Source organism: Molossus molossus, unplaced genomic scaffold, assembly GCF_014108415.1.
Source record: "Molossus molossus isolate mMolMol1 unplaced genomic scaffold, mMolMol1.p scaffold_m16_p_17, whole genome shotgun sequence".
Lineage (NCBI taxonomy): Eukaryota > Metazoa > Chordata > Mammalia > Chiroptera > Molossidae > Molossus > Molossus molossus.
The window spans coordinates 11746545-11771291 of record NW_023425352.1 but is presented as its reverse complement, the minus strand read 5'-3'; the positions used below and the strand labels follow the sequence as shown (position 1 = coordinate 11771291).

The 24747-nt window shown below is 38.8% G+C and overlaps 1 protein-coding gene across 1 annotated transcript in view; it reads left to right on the top strand.

The window, feature by feature from the left end:
• The window catches only part of ATRNL1 (attractin like 1), a 545834-nt gene that overhangs the window by 323088 nt on the left and 197999 nt on the right, over positions 1–24747 (top strand). The window contains exon 27 of the mRNA XM_036265661.1: positions 11430–11537. Within this exon, the coding sequence (XP_036121554.1) occupies positions 11430–11537 (108 nt within the window). The remainder of the gene's footprint in view (positions 1–11429; positions 11538–24747) is intronic.

The window sequence follows — 24747 nt, the reverse complement described above, 5'->3', positions numbered from 1 at the left end:
CTGCACGCCCCCCCTGGGGATTCGGCCCACAACCTGGGCATGTGTCCTGACTGGGAATTGACCGGCGACCTCTTGGTGCAGGGGTCCATGCTCAACCACTGAGCCACAGCAGCCAGGCTAAACCCAGGTCTCAGTATTGCCAAACATTATTGCAGAGTCTCAGTGGTATCTGAGGCAAAAAGTGTATGTAAGCCATCCAAAATCCATCACCAAGAGTTTAAGTCCAAGTGGGAGAAACCGCTAAGCAAAAGGTTAAGTTTACTTATCTCTTAGAGAGACACTATTGCCCTCTGGCAAAGTTTATAAATTCGTAGTGGTATTCAGCCCCAAGCACCTCTTATTCATGTACCCTTTCCTCCCAGGCTGTATGTGCAAAACCTCTTGGTTTCCATCCACCCCAGTGCTGCACTGAGAGGGCCTGTATTGGGCAGGTAACGCCCATGCTAACTGGTGAGCAGGCATTTCCATCTTGTTCCACTGTGGCGTTGGCCACTGCTTGTCCTTCAGACATTGCTTCCAAGGAAAATATGCCTGTCATATGTTATTAGGTGAGTCACAGACAACCTGAGACCACATGGTGGAGAGTGACCTTGAGCCTGTATTCAAGCTCCATGCTTCTAGGGTTCATCCAGAGGGACCTCCTTAGCTCTAAATTAATTCTTTAATTCAGTAAATATTTACTGAGTATCTACCATATACCAGATACTTTATAGATGCTGAGATTTTAACAGAGATAAAAAGCTGGTGTATTCTCAGTGGAGAGACCAACTATAAACAAATAATAAACAAAATACATAAGCCCAGCTGGTGTGGCTCAGTGGACTGAGCATCGTCCCGTGGACTGAGAGGTCCCGGTTCAATTCCCAGTCAGGGCACATGCCCAGGTTGCAAGGTTGATCCCTATTGGCAGAAGGCAGCCAATAGATGTTTTCTTTCTCACATCCATGTTTCTATCTCTCTCTCTCTAAAAAAAATAATAATAACATAAAAACGTATTTTTAAAAAATTAAAAAACTACATAGCATGGTAGATGGTAGAGAATGCTGTGGAGAACACAGGGCAGGGCAGGAGGGGCTGGGTGGCTGGGTGTGTTGCGTGCGTGTGTGACAGTGACTGACATTTTCAAGGAGTCCGTTAGCAAAGAAGCACAGAATGGAATTTCAGGCAAGGAACTAGTGCTGGCTACCTAGGCCTGACACGAATTATTTAATTATCCCTCGTGTTCTAGACGACGTGTGCAAACGTGACTTCTTTGCAGTTTACTAACAGCAAATATTGTTCTGCCCAGCAGTTTCTAAAGACTTTTCTTTTCTATACAGTTAAGTCACTGTCTCCACCTGCCTGGTTAGGAAAGGTGACACCTGAGTAATAAGTTGGACCTTCGCGCCGTGGCCCTACCTGGAGCCCAGTGGCCTGCGTCTTCTTTGTTATGTTGCCTCATTGCTTGTTTTATCCTCATTACCCTTAAGGAAGTGGAGCGACTCATTTAATTTGCAACTTTAGGTGAAACAGCATGATCGTAAAGATGATATTATATCCTTCATCTTCACTTTTTACTTTTCATCGTGTTCTTTTCCTAGCGGCTAAGAAGGGGCTACTTATTGGAAGCCTTATCAGAGACCCCAGCAGTTTAATAGATTTGTCGTTGACCGCTGGATACATGTCCATGGCTAGGGAAGGCTCTGATAAGGTAGAGCATTACTTTCCCCCAGATTCAGCTTAAGTTTTTATCAACCAGGAAATGAATATCTTCATTATAAAATTTAGAGATTTATAGGCAAATTGTTAGAAGGGAAATATATTGCATTAGAATAAAGGGATTGTATAGGTTAAGTGTTAAGAATATAGACTATGTTTGGTGAGAAATATGTTTGATATCGAGAAAATAATTATATAGTTAATTATATTTTGTTAGCAGAAATATACCATGAGCCAGTTGAGAGGGGAACCAACAAGACACATGGGAAGAAGTAATAGTATTCTTGGGAGCATTCTTGGACCATGAGATTGAATGAGCCAAAAAAGCTGTTTAGTCATCATTTCTGAGGGCCTGGCTAAGACTGAACTATGCAAGACCCTCTCTCAGTTGTCTCAAGTATGGGACACATTCCTTAAACACATATTTACAAAGTACATACATGAGGAATCAACAACATAGGATCCAGACTACTTCAGGGGAAGGTCTAGGGAGGGTATGTTTTGGATGAATTTTTACAATGGACAAAGGGTGACTTCAGAAGTTTGAAAAGTAAAGAAAGTGTTCCCTCGTCTGCTAGCTAGGGAACGGCTTAGGTACCATAGACCTGTTTTCTCCCAGAGTGGACATGTGGATACAGCCTGTGAAAATAAATCAGATATTTCTAAATCCATATACTCGATCTGTTCTATTTTTTCACAACACTATATGGAGGGAGCCCTGGAATATAAAAAGCAAAAGTCATTCTCTGGGTGGATGTTATGTTTTGCCTTGGATTACTCGCAAGTAAGGCAGCTCACCGTCTTGATGCTTTTCCTTGCATCAGATGGTGTTGACTCGGTCAAGGGAATGGAACAGGGGCTCCACACAGATGATAGTACGGGGAGAGAGAACTGTTATTGGAAGTCAGAGGATCAGAGACAATTCTTCCCTCAAGGAAAAAAATAGGTTAAACACAATAACAACAATAAAGCATGAAAAAAATTAACAACTACAAGTGAAGTTTTTAATTTAAATTAAAAAAATGTACTCGAAGAAGTGTTAAGTAGGGAATACTTGTTTTTGTTCAAAGTTTTTGTGTGAAAGACCTGGACTTGTTGATTGGGCCCAACACCAGAGTGACTCTAAAAATGAAGCAAAAGACTGTTGTAAGCCCTGGCCTTGTGGCTCAGTTGGTTGGACGTCATCTCATGCACTAAACAGCTATTTTAAAAATGCAAGTTCACTTGGCGTATGGTTAGAGAAATCATTCTACCAACTTCTGTACCGATCAGATCTCATCTAGAATATTGTGTTCATTTTACATTTTAAGAGGGATATTGAAGAAATGCTGAAAACCATGTTCCATGAGAAACAGTTTTGTCCCACTTATGAGACTAACCCTCCTGAAGGACAGGACTGTGTTTCTCATCTCTTAGATGCCTGCCCTGGCCTTGTTCTCAGAACCCTGGAGTTCCCAGAACATTTGCATAAATAATGGATGGACAGTGTAAGCCACCGGAATGGTTTAATTAAAGACATGAGAAAAGTTTCAAGTATATCATATCCATATATAAAGGAATTTTAGTAAATGAGGTTAGAAGTGTCCCATTTAACTTTAATGATCCAAAAAGAGCCCACGAATGTAAGTTTTCATTCAGTATATTGAACTTTTTAACAGTGTTATAAATCTTTGGGGGAAATACTGCCTTGCTAAAAAGTAGTTCTTTGGCTGCACACGTTGGAGGGGCTAGATCGCCCTCTGGCGAAAAGTCCTGGCGCTTTTCACCGCTTTAATGGGAAAACTGAACTCGGTAACCTCTAGGGTTCCTCCAGCTCCAAGAGCGAGTCACTCCAACGAGTCTCATGACCATTGACTTTCTTACATTCTGATCTTCGTGGTGTTAACACACCGTTCCGAGTACATGTGAAAGCCCATTTATATCAGCCATAATTAATCTATGCTGCTTTTAAACTGCCCTCAGGATTTAACATGTTAAAATAATTGAAATTAGTTTTTAAAAAATATTTATATATCCTTTTGCAAAAGATTGCAAAAATTGCAGTGCATATTTGCCTATTACACAGATTAGTTACTGGACATCAGAAGTGTCTTCCAAATAGAGACTTAAAAAAGTATAATTAGCAGATGTTTTGTTTCACAAAGAAGCATTTTACAAAAGAACCATTTTTGAGCTTCTCAACATTGAACTGAAAATGACTCCATTAGCTGATAGAAAAATAATCACATTTCCCTTAAAGGAAAGAAATATTTTAAAAATATTGATTAAGCTGAAAATGCCAGTTTCTGAGTCATTTATGTCTTCAGGAAGACTTAAGTACCTCTTGAAGAACTTCCAAATTATTGTCACAAACTACCTAAATGTTCAACATGAACTCCTCATACACTAAATGAAAAAGCTAAATGGATTATGTTGCATTTAGAATTTCTTAACCTAGAAGCTAGCTTGCTGTGGTTCAGAAATGAATCTTTAACTTTGTATGGATTCCCAGAATCAGGGAGGAAAAAATGTATCTTTCTTTAGTAAATTAATTCTTAAGGAGCCAGGGAGAAAACTACGGAAGAATTGATCGGAGTTTTATTGTATCAAGAGCCTCCAGTGATAAATTACGGACACACAAGCTGGAGTCAATGTGTCATTGCTGTTGTAATCAGCTGCTTTGATATCTCCACTCGTCAAGGTTGACTTGATCATATTGTGCAGCTCTCGGATGTCCAAGACATTAATTTGCTCTTCTCGAGAGCAGGGCGTGTTTCTCTTACAACTTAGACCTCGAACTTGGGAAAGTAATATATTCCACAATAGGACTGTGAGGGTATTCTGTATGGGAAAAAGTTTTTTTCCAAGTGCAAGTTTCAAAATGTGAAATTATCCAGCTTTCCACTTTGCTCTTTGAGGAGTAATATATATTAAGCATCCATTCTGGGGATGTAGCTTTTAAATGACCTTTTCGGTACTCATCCTTTTGCTCATTTTGATTTGCTCAGATAAATTGCAACCACCTGGTCTTTTGTAGTAAAGAAGGTTACATACAAAATTGACCTTTTGATACTTATTGGGAGAGCTAGGTTCATTGTATTTGAGATTAACTGCTGTTGCTGTTTTCTGGGGTATGTCTTAAAATAACTGTATTTGGATGATAAAGCCTATTCCTTTTGCTTGTTTCTTCCAAGCTACTTCTCACATTATAGGAATGGACTCTCTGAGCAATACAAAGAGAAATTATGTTTTATAAAACAATGAATCTGACTCATTTGGATCCTGTGGTGCCTGATGATTTATATATGTTATTTCCATATCTCTTAACCTTGAGGAAATCAAAGTTACCCTTTGACCATTCTGCTCCTTGCCACCTAGTTTAATAACCTGGCCTTTTCCTCTGTGTCTTGAAAACTCAAAGCTCATGCTTGCCTCGGGAAATTTGCATTTGCTGATCCCTCTGCCAGAAATGTTGGCTTCTCTTGTTTCCTTCCCCCCCCATCCCACTGTTTCTGGCCTTTGTGTAGTTAGGGTGGGCCGTGTGACCCCTTCTGGAAAGTGATGGATGTCACTCCGGTCTGAGGCATCTCTCCTGCACGTACATTCTCGGGATCCTGGGTGGAGAGGGCAGAGCCTCAGGACTGCAGCCGTCCCAGATGGGGAGTCACCTGGACCTCGAGAGGGTTTTCTATGAGCAAGAAACACTTTTCTGTGTGACACTTCTGAGTTTGGGGTGCGTGTCTATACTGACAGGGCAGAAGGAATCAGGTCAACTGCCATTTCCCCGGGTCCGTGATCACTGTCAGGCACTTTCTCCCACCTCTGTCTCTCTGTCCCCAGCAAGTTTACGTTTCCTGTAGTGATGTTTTTCTGTTACATTTTAATTTAATTGTTTATGTAAGAACAGGTTGGACAAACAAGACTTCTATGTACTATTAATTCTGATATTTTAAGGGCTCAGAGGAATCTTTAAAATTGGCAATACGCATTTCATTTTTTGACTCTTCGTTTTAATTTCAGTAAGTGCAAACCAAACAAGCTGAAATACTGCCCTGCAGGGTCTGTGGCACATCCCGTCGCTCACAGACAGGAGGGGCTTGTATCTCGCAACCGCTGAGTTTTTGACTCTTCTAGATGAATCCATCCTGTGTGATTTCTTTCATCCGGAAGTGAGATCATCTTTGGCAAAGTCTAAATCAGTGATGCCATCTATGTCAATAAAGGAAGGATTCCAGATCCAAATTTTAACTTTAAAATCGCCTGAAATAACCTTCCAAAAATTCTGCAATATCTTTACATACCTTCAGGTTTTACCCACTAAGAAATGGGTCAGGATTTGTAGTTTTCAAATCCAGGTTACACAAATCCAGGCAGACCTCAGAGATATCATGGGTTCGGTTCTAGTCCACGGCAACTAAAGCGACTATCACGAGAAAATGAGTAATGCAATTTTTTTTGGTTTTTCAGTGTATATAAAAGTTATGTTTACACTACACTGTCACCTATTAAGTGTGCAAAAAAAAAAAGTGTCAAAAGAACACTGTGCATTACTTTCATTAAAAAGTACTTTATTGCTCAACAATTCTAGCCATCATCTGAGCTTTCAGTGGGTCACTGTCTTTCTGCAGTTGGAGGGTCTTGCTTTGATGTTGGTGGCTGATCAGGGTGGGGACTGCTGAAGGTTGGGGTGGTTACAGCAGCCTCTTAAAATAACACAACACTGACGTTTGCTGCATTGGATGACTTTTTTTGTAGCAGGTGATGCTGTTTGATGGCATTTTATCCACAATAGAACTTTTTGAAAAGTGGAGTCAGTCCCTTTAAAGCTTGCCATGGCTTTATCAACTAAGTTTATGTACGATTCTAAATTCTTTGTTGTAATTTCAACCATCTTCTCAATACCTTACCGGGAGTCTATTCCATCTCAAGAGACCACCTCCTCACTCATTTATAAGAAACAGCTCTTCATCTGTTAAGGTTCCAACGTGGGATTTCAACAATTCAGTCCCTTCTTCAGGCTCCAATTCTATCCAGTTCTCTTGCTGTTTCCACCACATCTCCAGTTACTTCCTCCACTGACGTCTTCATCCCCTCAACGTCCTCCATGACAGTTCTTCCAAACTCTTCTTAATGTTGACATTCCTCCCAGGAGTCACAGATGTTCTTAAAGGCATCTCGAATAGTGAATCCTCTCCAGATGGTTTTCAATTTACCTTGCCCAGGTCTGTCAGGGCCCTGAAACATCACCTGGAAGAAAGTCATTGAAATAACCTAAACAAAGTTGTTATGACAAGGCACCCCCATAAGGTGCGGACTCCGTTATCTAAAAGCTGACTCAGACTGGAAGACTAGACTCAGAAGGTTCCCAAAATTCTGAAGAAGAGCTTGAGGACTGTGCCTTGCAGATGTCGTCCCATGAAATGATGGAATGCCACACTCTCCTAATTAAATAACACTAAGACACATCTCCACTTCCCTGGCTTCTCACACAATCCTGGCACCAGAAGAACAAAACTGATTGTTACTTATATCACTCTGTTCGATGTGTTTGTGTTAGTGATATAAATACCCTTTGTTCATTTTGTAGTGTAAACTTGAGAGTAATAATAAATCATTTTGATTGCTCCTTTTATACCTTTCCAAAAACTTAGGAATATAACTTTTACTAACAATATAAGTATATTATGATGATTTTATGGTGACTTTTATCATAATATTCTCAGTATTGCAATAAAGTGGATGAGGAGCCATATGAAACTTGATATTGATTTGAAATATAGGTCCACCAAGTTGTCCCATCCTGAAAAAAAAATTAATATCCATTGACTTTGGAGGGTAAGACATAAATTCTAAAATAATAAAGGATGTATAATAGTTTTAAAGGCAAATTCATAATATCATTTTTTTCATAATTTGTCTTCACTCACATTCAGATAATACACAGTTTTATTTTTATTTTTTTTTCTTTATTGATTTTAGAGACAGAGGAAGTGAGAGGGAGAGAGAGAGAGAAACATCGATGAGAGAGAACATCGATTGGCCGCCTCCTACATGCCTTCCACTGGGGATTGGGCTCACAACCTGGCCGTGTACCCTGACCAGGAATCGAACCGGTGACCTCTTGATGCATGAGTCGATGCTCAACCACTGAGCCACACTGGCTGGACCAGAGTTTTATTCTTTAATCCACTATTGAGTGGAAAAATTATCACACACACACACACACGATAGAATTAATGAGCATTCTTGGTTGCCATACTTAACCATAAGTTTTTATATTATTTTTAATTTTGTGATTTGTAAGAGATTTGAATAGTAAAACAGTTATGGGCAACAAACATTATACTAAGAACATCTCTTTAATTTTTAATTTTTGTTTATAGCAGTGTTTATGGCAGCATGATTATAATCTATTGTATTATGATCAATTTGCTCTCATGGCATTATTTTTCTGTCAAATAATTGGCAATAGGAAATCAGTTATAAAACAGATCATCTGTTATATGGCTTCCTATGGATGTACAAAACGGTAGACTTCTTTTTATGTAAAAATCATAATCACAAAATAAATTATTTTTGAAAGTTCTTAAGAAGGTAGTCCATATTCTCCTAATATTCAGGTTGGGTTTTCATCATTGTTAGTTGCAATTGGCAGAAGGAGTTCCAAATCTAAATGTATCTCACCACAATTACGACATTTTCCAACTGTCACATGAGTCTGCAGCATTTGTTAGAAGGGAAACTAGTGGAGCAGAATGTGTCACCAGTGCTGAAGGGACTGGGCCTGCGGTGATGAGTGTGCCCTCTCGAACGACCAAACGGGTACTTGAAATTGGCCTGGCAGTTGTGCCAGTGAACAGTTACTGAGTGCTCACAGTGTGCCAGCCTCTGTGCCCAGCATCCAACTGCATTTTCACTTTAGTCCCAACCTTACATTATTGTTATTTCCTTTTTAGAAACAGAAACTAGGCATTAGAAAGGCCTAAAAGGTAATTTGGTTGTGGTCTAGTAGGTAGCGGGTGGAGAAACTGGGACTCAAAACAACCCTCTGAGGTGGAGGTGGAGGTAGAGGTGTTGGCAGTGTTAATATCCCCACTTCACAGATGGGAAAAACTGAGGCTTAGAGACGTCTCAATAAGTTGGTTAAGCTGAAACAGCTAATAAGTATAAAAACTGGTATTGAGACACAGGGCTTTCTAAATCAAATGCATCTATATCGTCTGTCAGTATTTATACAAAATTTTGACAAATTTTAAGTTGTAAGCCTGCTGTTTACCTCTGCTTTGTTTCGATATAGAGGGGGCAGGAATTGGGAAGTGACACATTTAGAGACTAACCGGCAAGAGGGAGAACAATTATTGAAGATACTGAGGGTCAGAAGCTAGTAGCAAATAAGATTCTCCCACTATATTATTTTAGGCCCATCACCTCAAAACAAGAGGGTTTTAGGAGAAAGTGATTTACCCATCCTGAGTTTCACAGTCAGAACATTTGCATTAATTTTCCAAAGTCAGAAACGCAGTATGTCGGCCACAGACCTTGAACCAGCCCTCTGCTGAGGACCCTGGAGTAAATTCATTCAGCTAGTTCCCTGTCTGTGTTCCTTCCACCCTAATTATTTTTATTTACCATGTCTTGCTTACAAAGTGTAATGTTAGGTCCTGGGCAAGAACATTGTTGTTGTTGTTGTTGTTGTTCTTTTTTCTTCTTTGCAAAGAGTACTATACTAGGCATTCAATTCTTATAAAGTGATCTTTTATTTTTGTATTTACTAATAAAAAAATGATGAACACAAAATATGACTGTCACTGATTTTTCTTTATTATGAATGTTGAGGGCATCACGATAATATATTAAATTATATTCCAGAAAACTCTATTCTTTGTCAAAGATAGTGAATTTGGCAAATTCACTACAAATTTCTATTATAGTCTGTGACATCGACTATTCATTAATTATATTTTGTAGACCTTTTAGATGTTGGGGAAAGGTAAGATGAGGAACAGGAGTTGTTCTTTTTGTTAAAAATCATGTAATTATAGGGCCTACCATTTGTAAGCTGAGGACAACTAGTATTAATAAAGAAGCTTTTTAATACTAGAGTTAGAAAATTGTGTTCAAATGTAAACTATAATTTACAGTTTTCTCAAGGCCATTTGCATATTACTATAGGAAACTTTGTGTGTGTGTGTGTGTGTGTGTGTGTGTGTGTTGGTGTAGCTGTGTGTGTTTACCAGAGACAAAGAGCATGGTGTTCTCAATACTTGGTGTCACTTGGCGTTTGAAATAACATTATGTTTGCATTTTGCATGGATGCAGCATTCAGATCAGTTGGCTACTCCTGTTGAGAGAGGTGTAAACAATATCCCACTTTCTAGCAGCTGTATTTTTAATAATATAATTTTGAGTGTATATTAAAGCAAATAATTTGGTGGTTTAGATCACATTGATGTTTACTTTAAATGTTTTATTACATCTTCATAAATACACATTTATTTTAAGAAAAACTCATACCCCATAATAGTTGTATTGTTCCTCTCCCGTGTTGGCACGTGGATGCTCTCATTTTAAAAATAACAAAGCCAGGCCTTAAATTATAGGTTAGCCGCATACTTCATGGACAGCGTCACTGCTGTGTCACAAGGGTTAGAACAAAATGCTAAATAATGAACTGTCATCGGGTGTTGGCTGGTGTTCCTTCATCATCTAAAAGGGAACTTTATGAACAATGCATCTCAGTGTTATATACATGTATATTCAAAGACCAGTTGTTAACGTTTTAAGTTAATGCCATTGAATTTAAAAAACCTCAGTGAATAATGAAGCCATTCATTGTATTCAAGGATTTTGCCTTTCTTCAATGATACAATTATTTTCCCATTTAAAAGGATATTTAATTGCATCGCTCATCCACTCTTAATATTTAATAATAATTTTTCTAGCTGTATAGAATGAGAAGGGCAAGATTTGCAATATCTAGTGCTGGTCATCAATTTTTTCTTATCATGACTTCATGAATATTGTAATTACAAGGAAAGGCAGAAATTGAATTAGCTCGGAAGTTGGTGGGGACTTGCTTGTTTATGGCGTTAACTTGGCCAAAGCCCAGAATAGGCACAAGGAAAAAGAAACAAATATCTAGGGGTGAAGCCCTGGCACAAAATTTCTACAATGTAATAATCATTCCTCATTTTAAATAATGAACATAGAGGCTTTGAATAGTTCTAAGTGCCGCCAGTAACAACTGCTGCTTCCTTAGCAACTGACAGGGGATCCTGCTGACCTACAGGACTTAGTCTTGGAAGGCAGATGTTCCTTTCATCTCTATTAAAGCATTTTGGCAACTTTTCATTAACTTTTCTCGAACATTTATACTGTTGTTTGCTTTCAGCTAAGAGAAAAACACGAGTTAGAGTGGGAAAACTTGGCATAGTCATTATCATAATAGCATTTCTTCCTCAACTAGCACCTCTCACCTGAAGTTTTCAAAATGCTTTTGCGCATCTCATTAGACCTGTGGGATGGAGGTCAGGGAGAAGTTCTCCGCGAGCACCATATGTCTAAAGCCTCTCTGGCAATGTAGCCCAGGCCATGGCAAGAAAACAATCTTCATTTTTAGTCCTCTAGATACGGGTATGTGTAATAGACGATTTCTAAATTTGAATGTCATTTGGTAAAAATAGAGCCAGATATTGTTGCATCTAATGTGGCTTAAACCTATTCTGAAACAAATAATTTTTAACTCTCCCCAGCAACTGCTTCGAGAACGACAGCAGATGGCCAGCCGTCCCTTTGCTTCTGTGGACGTAGCCCTGGAAGTAGGGGCCGAACAAGCAGACTTTCTCCGAGGGCCTTTGGAGGTAGGAACAGTGGTGCTGAAAGTGGACTGCTGTGATTTGCATATTTATATTGCTTCTCTAATCTGCATCTACTTGTGAAGCCAAACGGAGTCTGATTATCTGGAGTTGACAAGATCCAGCTACATGTATGATGCCATTTTCAAGGCACACAGTTTGAATAGTATGACATGAGCTGCAACAAAAGCCACTGGAGAATCTATTAGCCTAGGCGAGAGTGACAGACTGCACACGGGCAGCCTTTCCCCGGCAGACAGGAACTGGAGGAATTTAAGACATAGATATGATGCAAGGAACCAAGCGCCTATATGTAGTCCTTGGAGTGCCCAGTGCCCCTTAATTATCAGTTCACATCTATATTAACAAAATGGACTATAAAAGGTGGGTGGAAATGAGGTGCATTTTAATTACATAGTTTCATTTTTGAATATTGAGAATTGTAGAATACAGTGAGTCTTTTTATCTGCGGTAATGACGGTATTAGTATATTCCTTTTTGCAAATGCAGAAATAGAACATGGTGAGACAGAAATTATGTGCAAGTAAATGTGGTATTAGAATCCTGAAGTAATGCACAAAATGGTTTTTAAAAATAATAATCCCCAAAGAAGAAAAATCCACAGATTATAATTAGTGACTAATCAAAGCATTTTGAGGCATAGTATTTTGAGACATAGTAATTTGCTTGTATGTTTATTGTTTTTTTATTTATATTTTGTATATAGTAAGATGATTGAGTAGAAAAATTAAGAAACAATGTAGAGCGGAAATATTTTATTCCCTTTGATAAAAAAAAGCCCTCATGTAACTAATTGCATGTTGCTATTTTGATATTTTGCTTTTCTTCAGCCAGAGCAAGGAATACAAAAATGGACTTCTTCCAAAATTAGGTACACATATAATTGAGTCTGTATAGCATTTTTGGTTATTCTGAAAACAAAAACAAAAAGTGAATCAGACCTCACGGGCACTATACAAAGGCCGGTAGTTAAAGAATATTTCCCTATGAATGTTTTCTAGCTTCTATATTGATTTTTTTACTACAGTAGCTCACAGGTTGCCAAGGAAGCGTAGAACGCTAGGGAGTTTACGTATATGTCTCCCATCCCTGGGGGAGACATGAGAAGAGAGGGCAGAACTGTTAAATGGAAGTTACAGTAAGTGCTTTAATTTCATTTTGGCCCCCTTTTCAAATAACTTAGTGAAAATCATTTAACACAGTGGTTCCCAACCTTCCTAATGCCGCGACCCTTTTTTTTTTTTTTTTTTAATCCTCACCCGAGGACATTTTTTCATTTTTTGTTCAGGTAGAGTGGGAGGGAGAGAGAGGAAGAAAGAGAGAGAGAGGGAAACATCGATGTGAAAGGGACACATCGAGTGGCTGCCACCCGCACGACCAACCAGGGCCGGGGACAAACTGCAACCGAGGTACATGCCCTTAGCGGGAACCGGACCGCAGGCGGATGCTCTAACCGCTGAGCCAAACCAGCCAGGGCGCCGCGACCCTTTAATACAGCTCGTCATGTTGTGGTGACCCCCAACCATAAAATTATTTTTGTTGCTACTTCATAACTAATTTTGCTACTGTTATGTCTTAGGCGACCCCTGTGAAAGGGTCATTCTACCCCCCAAGGGGTCGCGACCCACAGGTTGAGAACCACTGAACAAAATCTGAACTATTTGAATACAACTTCCTTTTTCTCCCTTATCTGTTTAAAACATTCTTAAATACTGCTAAAATGCAAGTAATGAGAAAAATAAAAGTAAACAATATATACACACAGGCCAAGGAGGAACAACAGAAGGTATTAGAGAACTAGAAAACTCACCAGCCTTCCCTGGTCGGTTTGGCTCAGCAGTTAGAGCGTCAGCCTGCGGTCCAGAGAGTCCCGAGTTTGGTTCCCGCTAAGGGCACGTACCACGATTGCAGTTTGTCCCCGGCCCTGGTTGGGGTTGTGTGGGTGGCAGCCACTCGATGTGTCTCTCAGGCTCTTCTTTCCTCTCTCCCTCCCACTCTATCTAAAGATAAATGCAAAAAAAAAAAAAAAAAACAGAACAAACACAACTCAGCAGCCTAAGGAACAAATGTGGTTACCTGCACAGGTGTGTCCCCATTGCTTGTCAATTGCTGCTTGATAGTGTTCAAGGATGCATTTCAGGTGTATATTTGCTCATACTCATTCTATCACTTTGTTTTATTTTTTCCAAATTGTATTTCCTTCTTTAATCATTGTGATGGTTCTTAACCTTAAATTTTATCTTTTTAGAGTATAAAATTGCCTACCTCACCTTCCTTTAGTTCATAGTTGCCTGCTAGTCCTTATTTTATTCCTTTCTTTCCATCTTCTTTTCTTTTTGTTTTACACTTATTCTTTGTACAACAGACTGGTTGCTTTTTATTCTCTCAGTCACTCTGTGAGTCTGTCTTTTGATTGGTGATCAATTTACATTGACAACAATTACTGTTCCACCAAGGCTTATTTTAGCTACTCCATTGTGTGTGTTTTGTTGTTGTTGTGACTAGCCTTGCTTCTTTTTGGTCCTTTTACACAGCTTCTTTGGGGTAAATTGATTTCCTTCTACTGAACTGAGTTTTTCACATTCTATTTCTGTGTTTCTCTTTGTCACTCCTTCTCAAGATTCATAATGATGCTCATTTTTCCCTATCAATGTCTAAAACTTATTATTGCACATCCCTGCCTCGCTCATCTCAACAAAATGTATATTGAGCATGCTTTCAACTCCCACTGTCCCTCCGACCTCATGCTAAGTGCTTGGAATTATTGATATAGGTATTATAGAGAGCATTTTTTCTTTATTATGGCATGTTTAAATAACGATGAACTTACTCTCCTTACTTTCTATATCTAGGTTTTTGCACATGGATTTGTTTTATTTTTTACTAGAGTAAATCCTCCATGAGATTTTTTTCAAAGAGAAATTTTATGTGGCATATTCTTTGAAACCTTTAATGCTTACCAATATATTTTGTCCTCACATGTAAATAACAGGTTAGTTAGATATGAATTCAGTTTCAAATATCTCCTCTTCAAAACTTTAAATATAGTACACCGTTGTCTCAAGTCTGATGTCAGTTTATTCTGCATTTTGTAAATTGTCTCTTTTTTTGCATCTTTCAGAATTTTCTCATTTTTCAATGTTTCTAGATTTCTCTCTGATATGTATGTATTCTCCTATTTGGCCCTCTGTGCACCCTTTAAGTCTGTGGACCTATGTTGTGTAAAATTCTGGCTAACTTTTGGTTACTCTTTCTTTAAGTATTTCTTTATTCTCTCTCTTTCTGGTATCCTAATAGATACTCTTGACACTTCTTTAGTCGTCTGCATTTGTTAACTGTTCTCTCGCTGCTTCTAAGGGCTTATCTCTTCCTGATGCCTCTGGGAACTTTTCTCCGCCTGGCCTTTCGGCACGCTGATTTTCTCCTTAGAGTGCACCTTTCTGCTGTGCAACCCATTGATTGACTTTGAATCAACAACTACGTATTTTGTTGTTAGTACCTGCAGTTTCTTCATAACTATTAGTGGATGCTTGGTGTTTCTAATACCCTTCCTTATCTTTCTGCAGCCATTTGTTATAGTTCCTTTAAACAGTACTCCGCCTCTTCCATTATATTTGACTTTCTTTGGTATAGAGTCCTTCATTTTTCTGTCTTTCCTGGTTCTTACAGTCTTCTGAGAGCTTTGCTTTTCATGTCTACATGTTATATTTGAGCTACTAATATCTGCTGAAGCAGAGGGACTCTCGGTTCTGTTCTTATGGGTAATTTAGGGGTTGGAGGTGAGGAAGCTGCTGATCGTGTAGAATATGGTGACAGTCACTACTGCGCACTTGCCACAGTGTCCCTTTGACTATAGAGAATTTCCTAGGACCCCCTTTCCAAGCATTATTCTTACCAGAGGGCCGCCTGTTTCAGGTGTGATTGCCAGGTGGGCAGTTGAGGTGGGGAGAAGTGAAGATTAGGGGTTGTCCAGCCTCGTGGGGGCTGTGGGATTCCCCACCCCAGCGGCTACGCTGTCATTGGTTCGCAGTCTCGGGCAGGCACTGGGCAGGTTCTGCTGCCTTCCTGGCCACAGCAGGCGGGTAGGCGTCCGTCCATCCAGCAAGGAGGTCTCGGCCTCTCCTAATGAAGGTCACCACTCACTCCCCACAAGAGGTCAAACCGTTGCTGTCTTTTCAAGTGTTTCTTCAAGATTTTGTGTGAATTGCGGAGCATGTCCTGAGAGTTCTCAACCTTCCTTTTGCTTATATGGTATTTCTGTATTTGAAATCAAGGAGGGTGTGTCATTTGTTGGCTATAGGACCATATATGCAAGTGCTTTGTACTCCATAAAGCATTATGTTAGTGTTGGTGGTCTTGCTAATTTTTGCACTTTTATTACAGGTTAGTAAATAACTGGCATGCCTCTATTTCATGTATACCACTTGTATTCAATGAGATGTCAAAGAAGAACAATATTTACTTGCATACTCTCATTTAGAAAGCCCTTTTATTTGGGAATCAAGTAATACTAATGTGTAGTATTGTTGGTTTTTTAAAGTAACAGCTTTATTAAAACGTAATTCACATACAAATCACCCATTTAAATTGTACAGTTTGATGGCTTTTAGTGTATACAGAGATGTATAACCACCACTAAAATTAATTTTAGGACATTTTCATCATCTGCAAAGAAACCTCGTGCCCTCTGACAGTCATTGCCCCATCCCCAGGGTCCCCCAACACTCCCCTCAGGCAAGGCGAGCACTAATTCACTCTTTCTTTGTAGCCTTTTCTATTCTGTATTCTTGTTCCATTTCGTATAAATGGACCCATACAAATTGTGGTCTTTTATGACTAGCTTCTTTCACTTGTCATAATGTGGTCAAGGTTCGTCCACATTGTGGAATGTGCTAGTAATTCCCTCCTTTTTATGGCCAGACAATATTCTTCTGTATGGATACAGCACATTTTTATGCATTCATTAGTCGACGGACATCTGAGTTGTTTCCACTCTTTGGATATTTCTGAAAAAAAAAAAAAAAATGCTACTATGAACAATTGTATACAAGTTTCTGTGTGGGCATATGTTTTTATATGGTAATTTTTAAAAAAATTCTCACCTGAGGATATGTTTTTGTTTTGTGTTACTGATTTTAGAGAAAGGGGAAAGAAGAGAGAGAGGGAGAGGGAGAAAGAGAGAGAAATATCAATGTATGAGAGCAACATCTATCAGCTGCCTGGTACGTGCCCCAACAGGAATCAAACCCACAACCTAGGTGTGTGCCCTGACCAGGAATGGAACCAGCAACCTTTCGGTATAAGGGACAACATTCAAACCAACTGAGCCACACTGGCCAGAGCTCATATGTTAACTTTTTATTGCTTATTGAAAAGACATGTTTTCCCCATGGATGATCTTAGGACCCTTATTGAAAATTAATTCACCATAAATATGAAAATTTATTTCTGGACTCTCAATATTGTTCAGTTGATCTCTAGGTTTATCATATGACAGTACCACACTATCTTGATTATTGTATCTTTGTAGTAACCTACAGATGGGAATTGGAAAATATGAGTTCTCCAACTTTGTTCTTTTTGAAGATGCTTTTGTTTTTTCTGGCTCCCTTGAATTTCCACTTAAATTTTGGGATATGTTTGGCAATTTCTGCAAAGAAGCCCACTAAATTTTGATAGGCGTTTTGTTGAATCTGTAGATCAATATGGGAGAATATATATTAGTTTAATATTTACTTTCTTAAGATACTAGTTTTGGCCCTGGCCGGTTTGGCTCAGCAGTTGGAGCGTCGGCCTGCGGTACAGAGACCCGGGTTCGGTTCCCGCTAAGGGCACGTACCTCGGTTGCAATTTGTCCCCGGCCCTGGTTGGTCGTGAGGGTGGCAGTCACTCGATGTGTCCCTTCACATCGATGTTTCTCTTTCTCTCTCCCTCCCGCTCTATCTGAACAAAAAATGGAAAAATGTCCTCGGGTGAGGATAAAAAAAAGATGCTAGTTTTGTTAATTGTGTACCTCCATGCTCCACACTCAAAACCCTAAATTCAGTATCAGATTTCCTTCATCTCGGTAAATAATTATGACTTCTGATATTTAAAATTCTTTATAGCCATATATGCCCAATGAACTAAAGTAAATCAACAACCTAGAAATTTTTTTAATTCAAATTGAAGACATGATTGTTCAGTAGATTTTTTTAGAGCTTAAATTGTTTACTTCTTCCTGTAAAAATTACACATCAGAAGTGAATTTCAGCAGCTAATTGCTCATTTCTTCCTTTGACATACATTAGAAAATAATAGAGGTAGAAGCAGAATATTTAAAATATATTTATTTTCTTCTTTGCTAAGCATTTTGTAATAATTACTATGAAATGGAAGTTATCTACCTGATATTTAATATTTTTTGAGTGTTAATAATGTGGTAAGTCAAGGAATGGATTTCTTTTAAATTAAACTTGGTTCTTATGTGCCACTCTGAGTTCCACACCTAGACAGTTGGGTGGGGGTGTGCAAGATGCAATATGAAATGAATTACCTTCGATACATCTATAGGTAATTGTGTGCTATTGTACTCCAGAATTTCTTATTCAGTGATGTAAATGAGTCCCTAAAAATGTTTGTGTATAAGTTAATTATATTTTTTAATGAATGAGGACTATTGAATCTTTATAGGACCTTCGTGTAAAATCGTAAGTCAAACGCTTTGTGAGTAAAAAAGGTTTACAGTATGAATAATCATCCTATAAATTATTTATTAGCAAGTCTGAATTGTATTTCTTATAGTGACAAATTAAAATTACATTATTAAAATTTAATAGACACTTGATATGTAAATTTATATACAAACACAATGTATTGGTTTTAAAGTATGTTTTTACTGATTTTTAGAGAGAGGAAGGGAAAAGGGGAGAGAGATAGAAACATCTATCATTCAGCAGCCTCCTGCACACCCCCAGTGGGGTCCAGAGCCCAAACCCCAGGCATGTGCCCTGACTGGAAATCGAACCGGTGACCTCTTGCTGCATGGGTCATAGCTGAACCACTGAGCCACACCAGCCGGGCCAATTTATTGGTTTTAAACTTAACTTATAAAGAGGATTATTTTTGTAGTAATTGTGTGATTTATAGTGTATACTTGTCATCTGTCTTCCATCAAACAATAACATGATAATTTATGGTAATTGTTCAAGAGATTTGTAGAGAATGTTTCCTAGGTCTCAGGCATTGTTCTAAGCATTTCCGAAATACCAGGGAACATCACAAAAAATGCAGCCCCGTGGAGTTTATAATCTAGCAGGAGAAAGTAACGTTTTTAATGTATTAAGAGGTGATAAGTGCAATGGACAAGAAGAAATGAAGCGGAAAAGGGCTTGGGGGTGCTTAGTGGAAATGGGGGAGATTGCACCATAGTGAACAGGGTGGTAGTCGGCCGACCTCACTGAGAAGGTGAGATTTGAGCAAGTCTCGAAAGAGGTGGAGGAGTTGACCAGGCAGCAGCTCCCCGGGAACATGTTCTGGGCAGCGGGCACAGCTAGTGAGCTGCGGGCAGCCTGGCCAGTTCGTGGGCCAGCAGGCAGGTGGGGGAGGGCGGGACACAAGGTGGGCAGTTGCCATGGGCCTTGTACAGCCCTGGGAGGACCTGGGCAGCTCTGAGTGACAGGAGGGCCACTAGGGTTTTGACAGGACTGCCGTGTCCTGAGTCTAAGAGGACCCCTCTGCCTGTTGGTTGGAGAATAGTTTGAAGGGCGACATTTCTCCTGGTTCCCAGAGAAGCAGACACCGAGGTGTTTGTTCACCCAGGACTGAGTTCCACGCTGTAGGGAAGGGAGCCATAGAAAGGACTGGAAGGCGGCCAGGCCGCTGTGGGCCGCTGGGGCTTCCTCCCAGGGGAGCAGCTCTGGGGGAGGGTAAAACATGGCCTGTTGGCGCCAGGGGCAAGGAAGCTGGTACCCTGCTCCTTCCCAGTGCCCTTCAGGCCCTGCTGAGGGCAAATGCCCGGAGGCTAGAGCAGGCCCAAGTGAGGACGCGCAGGGGTCAGCCCGCAGGTCAGCAGGGAGACCACGTGGTAGCCGAGGGCTGAGGCAGCCCACCTGCGGCTTCTGCGGGGCAAGGACAACAGAAAGACGTGGGAGGCTGCCAGGAAGCTGGCGAGAGACAGCGGGCCAGACCGGGGTGACACAGTGAGGTGACGAGAAGCGGCCGGAGTCGGCTGAGTGCGCGGTCACTGTGAGTGCAGGGTTCTCCTCTGGAAACTGCACAGCGGCCGCTTGTGCCTGTAAGATCCAGATCAAAGTGCAGGAAATGACCCGCCTGTCTGCCTGGCACGGGCAGCTCTAGCACTGCTGCTGCTGCTGTATGTAGCCACGGAGACGCACGATCCTCTCGACGTACGTTGTGTCCTCTCAAACAACAAAATGTGTGTTTTCCTAAAAAGCTGATAGAAACCCTGAGAAACGGAGGCCAAAGCACCTTCTGCCCCTAAGTGACTTTGGTTGGTTGGGCTTGTTAGAACTGGTATCACCACAAGTATAGCACGCGATTTGATAACAGACAACGTCATTTATAACCCTTCAAGTTGAATTGATGGCGATGTTAAAAAGTACATTTTTTTTATTCATGTTTCTTTGGGACCGGGTAGGCTTGTATACTACTGCTGGGAAGGAAGTAGGGAGGGAGTTGGCAGTTTTATAAACTTCGTATCTTTTCAGGTCATTGACAGTTTATGCTGGGTGACTATTCTTGGTTCTATTTTTATTTGTAATTATTTTTTAGCCAAGTATTCTTACCCTACTACTTATAATACTGAAAACTTGGAAAAGACTTTAATGGCCAATAATAAAGGATTTGTTCATTTATTACATGTTACACACTGGTATATACGCTGTGATCTAGTTTTTGATAAACATAGAAAAGGAGCACATTAATAGTTGTATCTAGGTGGGTGGTATATTGGGTTATTGTTTCTGCATGTCTGTATTGTTCTCTCTGTAATGGCATGCACTGTTTTTAAAACACACACACACACACACACACACACACCAAGGAAACAGTAAAAGTAATAAAGTGAAACTATAAAAGGTGGGTTATTTTTCCCCAGTTTTAAAACCCTTGCTTATATTGACTCTGTGCAATTTGGGGTTTGAAATTCTGCTAGTTGTTCAAAATGAATGTTCCAATCACCATTCTGTTTTAGGAAACTCATGCATATTTTACATATTTTGGACTTCCTTGTTACCCTTTTAAACCCACCATAATTCATTTATTCACATTTCAGTTTTTGAAAATGTAGATGAACATCAGTGTATATTCCACAAGATTAGTACTTATGTGTTCATCAAGCGTGCACTAGAGAGAGTTTTTCAGACAATAGAAATGAGGATTTATATGACAAGGTAAGGAGCTTGAACTTGATCTTCCTAGGTCATGGCAACAAATTAAATATTTAAATTGAATTTAAGATTCCATATGTTTAACGAGTAAGACACCATGATTTTGTTATTGTTTCAAAATTCATTTACATACACTGTCTCCATTTCATTTGAGCATTTGGTCAATCTTACAAGTAGGCCAAGCAGGTTGTTTCTCCTGTTCACTGCTGAGGCAGCCAGGCTCTTCCAGCTTCAGCCCTTAGTTCAAGGTCACGTATTCAGTCACCAGGCGAGCGAGAACCGATAGGTTCTCAGGCTGGCCCGAGTTTCTCTCCCATCCTTTAAACAGGCTGAGTTTAGTTCAGGATGAGAGTACATCTGACGCCCTGATGTATCTATGGAATATTTTTTTCTGGTAAATCTATTTATACGCAGAGTTACTTAAAGTTCATGTAGCGTTCTTCAATTCCAGGCGCTCAGATACTCATGAATAATTGAAATGGCCGAGTACCCTGAGAAACCTCTGGCCCAGGGTGACAGGCACCCTGAGTCCCGGCCAGGCACAGTGAGCCCCTGCGTGCTCAGAGCGTGGCTGCCTTGCCTCTCGGGGCACCGTGGGCCCTGTTCTCTGCAGTTGGCACAGCCGGTGACCCCTGGCACTTCCTTCCTGGCCTGACTTCTCATGGACAGCGGTGCCAGTGGCTGGTGACCTGAGCGACTTACTTTCCCCGGGTTCCTAATTTTTTAGAGTGTTATCGCTGTCTCGTGATAGTTGGTATTTGAATTATTTATTAACATTTACCATTACCATTCTGATTATATAAATAATAAATCTCACTATAAAAAATAGTTCAGAAATAATTAAAATTAAAATCTTCCATAATCCCACCACCCATAAATATTCACTGCCCGAACTTGTTTTCTTCCAGTAACATTTTCCTTTTGCATATTCATACTTTTAGAAAATCGAGAGTATATTCTCTATGTGATTTTACATTGTTTTTTTCTTTTCACAAAGTTTGATTTTGAAATGCCATGTTAATTATTTTGTAATATAACAAAAATTTATTTGCATATTTTACTATCAGTTAGCTTGATTCTAATTTCACACTATTATAAATAAGACCATCATTAATTTCATACATAACTCTTGATACTAACCTATAAAATTGCTAGATAAGGAATTATGTTTTATGGAGCTTGAAATATATTGCTTACTCGCTTTCCAGAAATGTCCTTATTAATTCTAACTTTATCAAAGTTTGAGAAGTCCTGTTTTCCTGCATCTTTGTCAAAAATCATTTTCAAAACAATTTAGTCAATTTGATACATGAAATGTTATCTTCTCTAAATCAGATTTCTTATTACTAGTGAAATTGACTGTTTTCATATTCTTTAACCATTTGTATTTTTCCCAGTTCCTTGTATTGACCATTATTTCCTAGTCCTCTTCCAGTTCAACAGCATTTACTGACTGTGATTTTATTACACAAGAAATTCTTTATCTGTTACAGAAGATATAAAAATGATAAAATATCTTATTTAATGTTTCTTCATCTTTCTATTGGAACATGCTTTGCTTCTTATTTATAAATAAAATATATTAAATATGCATAAATTTTCTATAATAAATATTTTCCCTTCTGGGTATCACTATTAAAATTTTATATTTTCTATTTATTTTTTGCTAATCATACTGTCTTAATAATATTGTCAGACATTACCCTTGATTTCTATTTATCCTGAATTTTTTATTGTTTTGCCTTCTTTGCTGGCTTTCTCTTGAATTGAAGATTTTTTTAAAAAATCATTATTCCCTTTTTCAACTGATTTGCATGCTATACGCTCTATTTCTCCTCTTTTAGTGATTACTCTTAAAATGTTAATGTGTTTAGTTTACACTGAAATTCAGGAACATTTCTAGCTCTTTCCAAACAATATAAGCACCTAAAAACAATGTAAAAACAAACTTTGATGTCATAATTATCTTAATGTTCTGTGAGTTTTGTCACAGCTCAAATTAAACTTTATTGACGATTGTTGTTTTATGTGATCAGTAAGTGTTTACATTTTCCTAAATACGTCCTATTTTCTGCGGTCATTTCTCTTTGCATTCAGAGCTTCCTTCTGAAATAAGTGTCCATCTTCCTCGTCTTTATCCTTAGAAATTCCTTTAGCACACATCTTTTGCTATTAAACTGTGTTGCCTGCGGCTCACTGCTGCCCTCTTCGGTCCCCCTCAGTGCCTTAGAGCACCCACTTGCCTACCATCTAAAACATGTTTGAACATGCACTTGATCAGGCATCTGGTTCTGTTGCACTGGGAGAGCGTGCTCAAAGACTGTGTTCGTATGAAAGTTGTTTTGGCTTTTGGCTTTCATGCTCACACCGAGAAATCTTCTGACGGTATACTAGTCATTTCATTGTAGCTTATCTAGCTTTTCTTCCCAATAGCTTTTAAAATCTCTTTGTCTTTCGTGTTCTCCAGTGTTATTATGATTTCCCTAAGCACGAATTTATTTGTTTTTATCCTGCTAGAATAGTTTGAGCTTCTTACGTCTAATATGAAGAATATAAAGGTGAAAATGAACAAGAATAGCCAAAGGATAAACCTGGTTTCACCTCTTAGTGTCTGATATGATAAACAGAAACAGTTACCAAAGGCTTATGGTCCTGATCCCCTATGTTCCTATTGGCTGTCATTTAGCAGAACAATGCACTACTTAAGGACACAGTCATATATATCACAGTTGAAACAATGCTAGCATGAACTATTTTTTATACAGAAGTCTTGCAAGTAAGAAGTGGCTATGTAAAGTAGGCTATCACATCATTTATTGGAAAGTCATAAATACAGTTTAGCAGTTCTTGGGGACAGTGTTCCAGCTCTGAGTAAAAAGACTGAATTTCCAACCCCACCTCCATACTTCACATAACTCTCAGATAAAAGATATATTAGGTCCATCAAAAAACTTGAGGTCCACAGAACAAACAGACTGTGAAACACAGTAGGGTATTTTGAGTACTGTCAAACACTTTTAACACACATCCCTGGTATATATGTTAAAATATTAATGCTTACTACATTAACATAAAACTTATATGCATATCTTAATACTGGTTAATGAGCAGCAATAATGACAAAAAGTAGTTATAATGTCTTTGGTTCTTTTCCTAATCGTTAGATAGTCTTGGAGCATTTCTTGTGTGGTGGCAGAAAAAGTAGTTATTTTATGATTTTTGTTTAAATATTTTATTAAGCTATAGTTTCCTATGACAGTTGTTATTACATTAAGTTTATGTTTCTGTTTAATATATTTTTGCTTACATTTCATGTGAATATCAGTTAGTAATTTAACTTGTATTCCCTACTTCTTTTTATTATGTACATTAGTAGATAATATGGTCAGGTTCATATCCTCAATGAAATAACAGATTGTAAGAATTCTATAAAATACTGTTAAATCAAATAGAAATCTTATAAAGTGAAATCCCAGATATTGGAAATACTGTACCAGATATTTTAAATGTAGAATATGAAAACAAATAATAATATACTCTAAGTAAACATTTGTATATGATCTCATACTTTGTTTAGAAAATAAAATAGCAACTAAGTCAAAATTTAGGATATTTGATCTGAAAATTTACCTCAAGTCTTAATTTACACTTTTCTTTTAATCAAGGATCATAGTTCTACACTTTTTATACCAGAGTCGTTTGTGCATATTTATTGTAAGCCTCTTTTAATTTTTGGTTTATGAAGAAAGGCTCTGAATTAACCATTGATGACATATAAAAATATGGCAAACTACCCCTGGACGGTT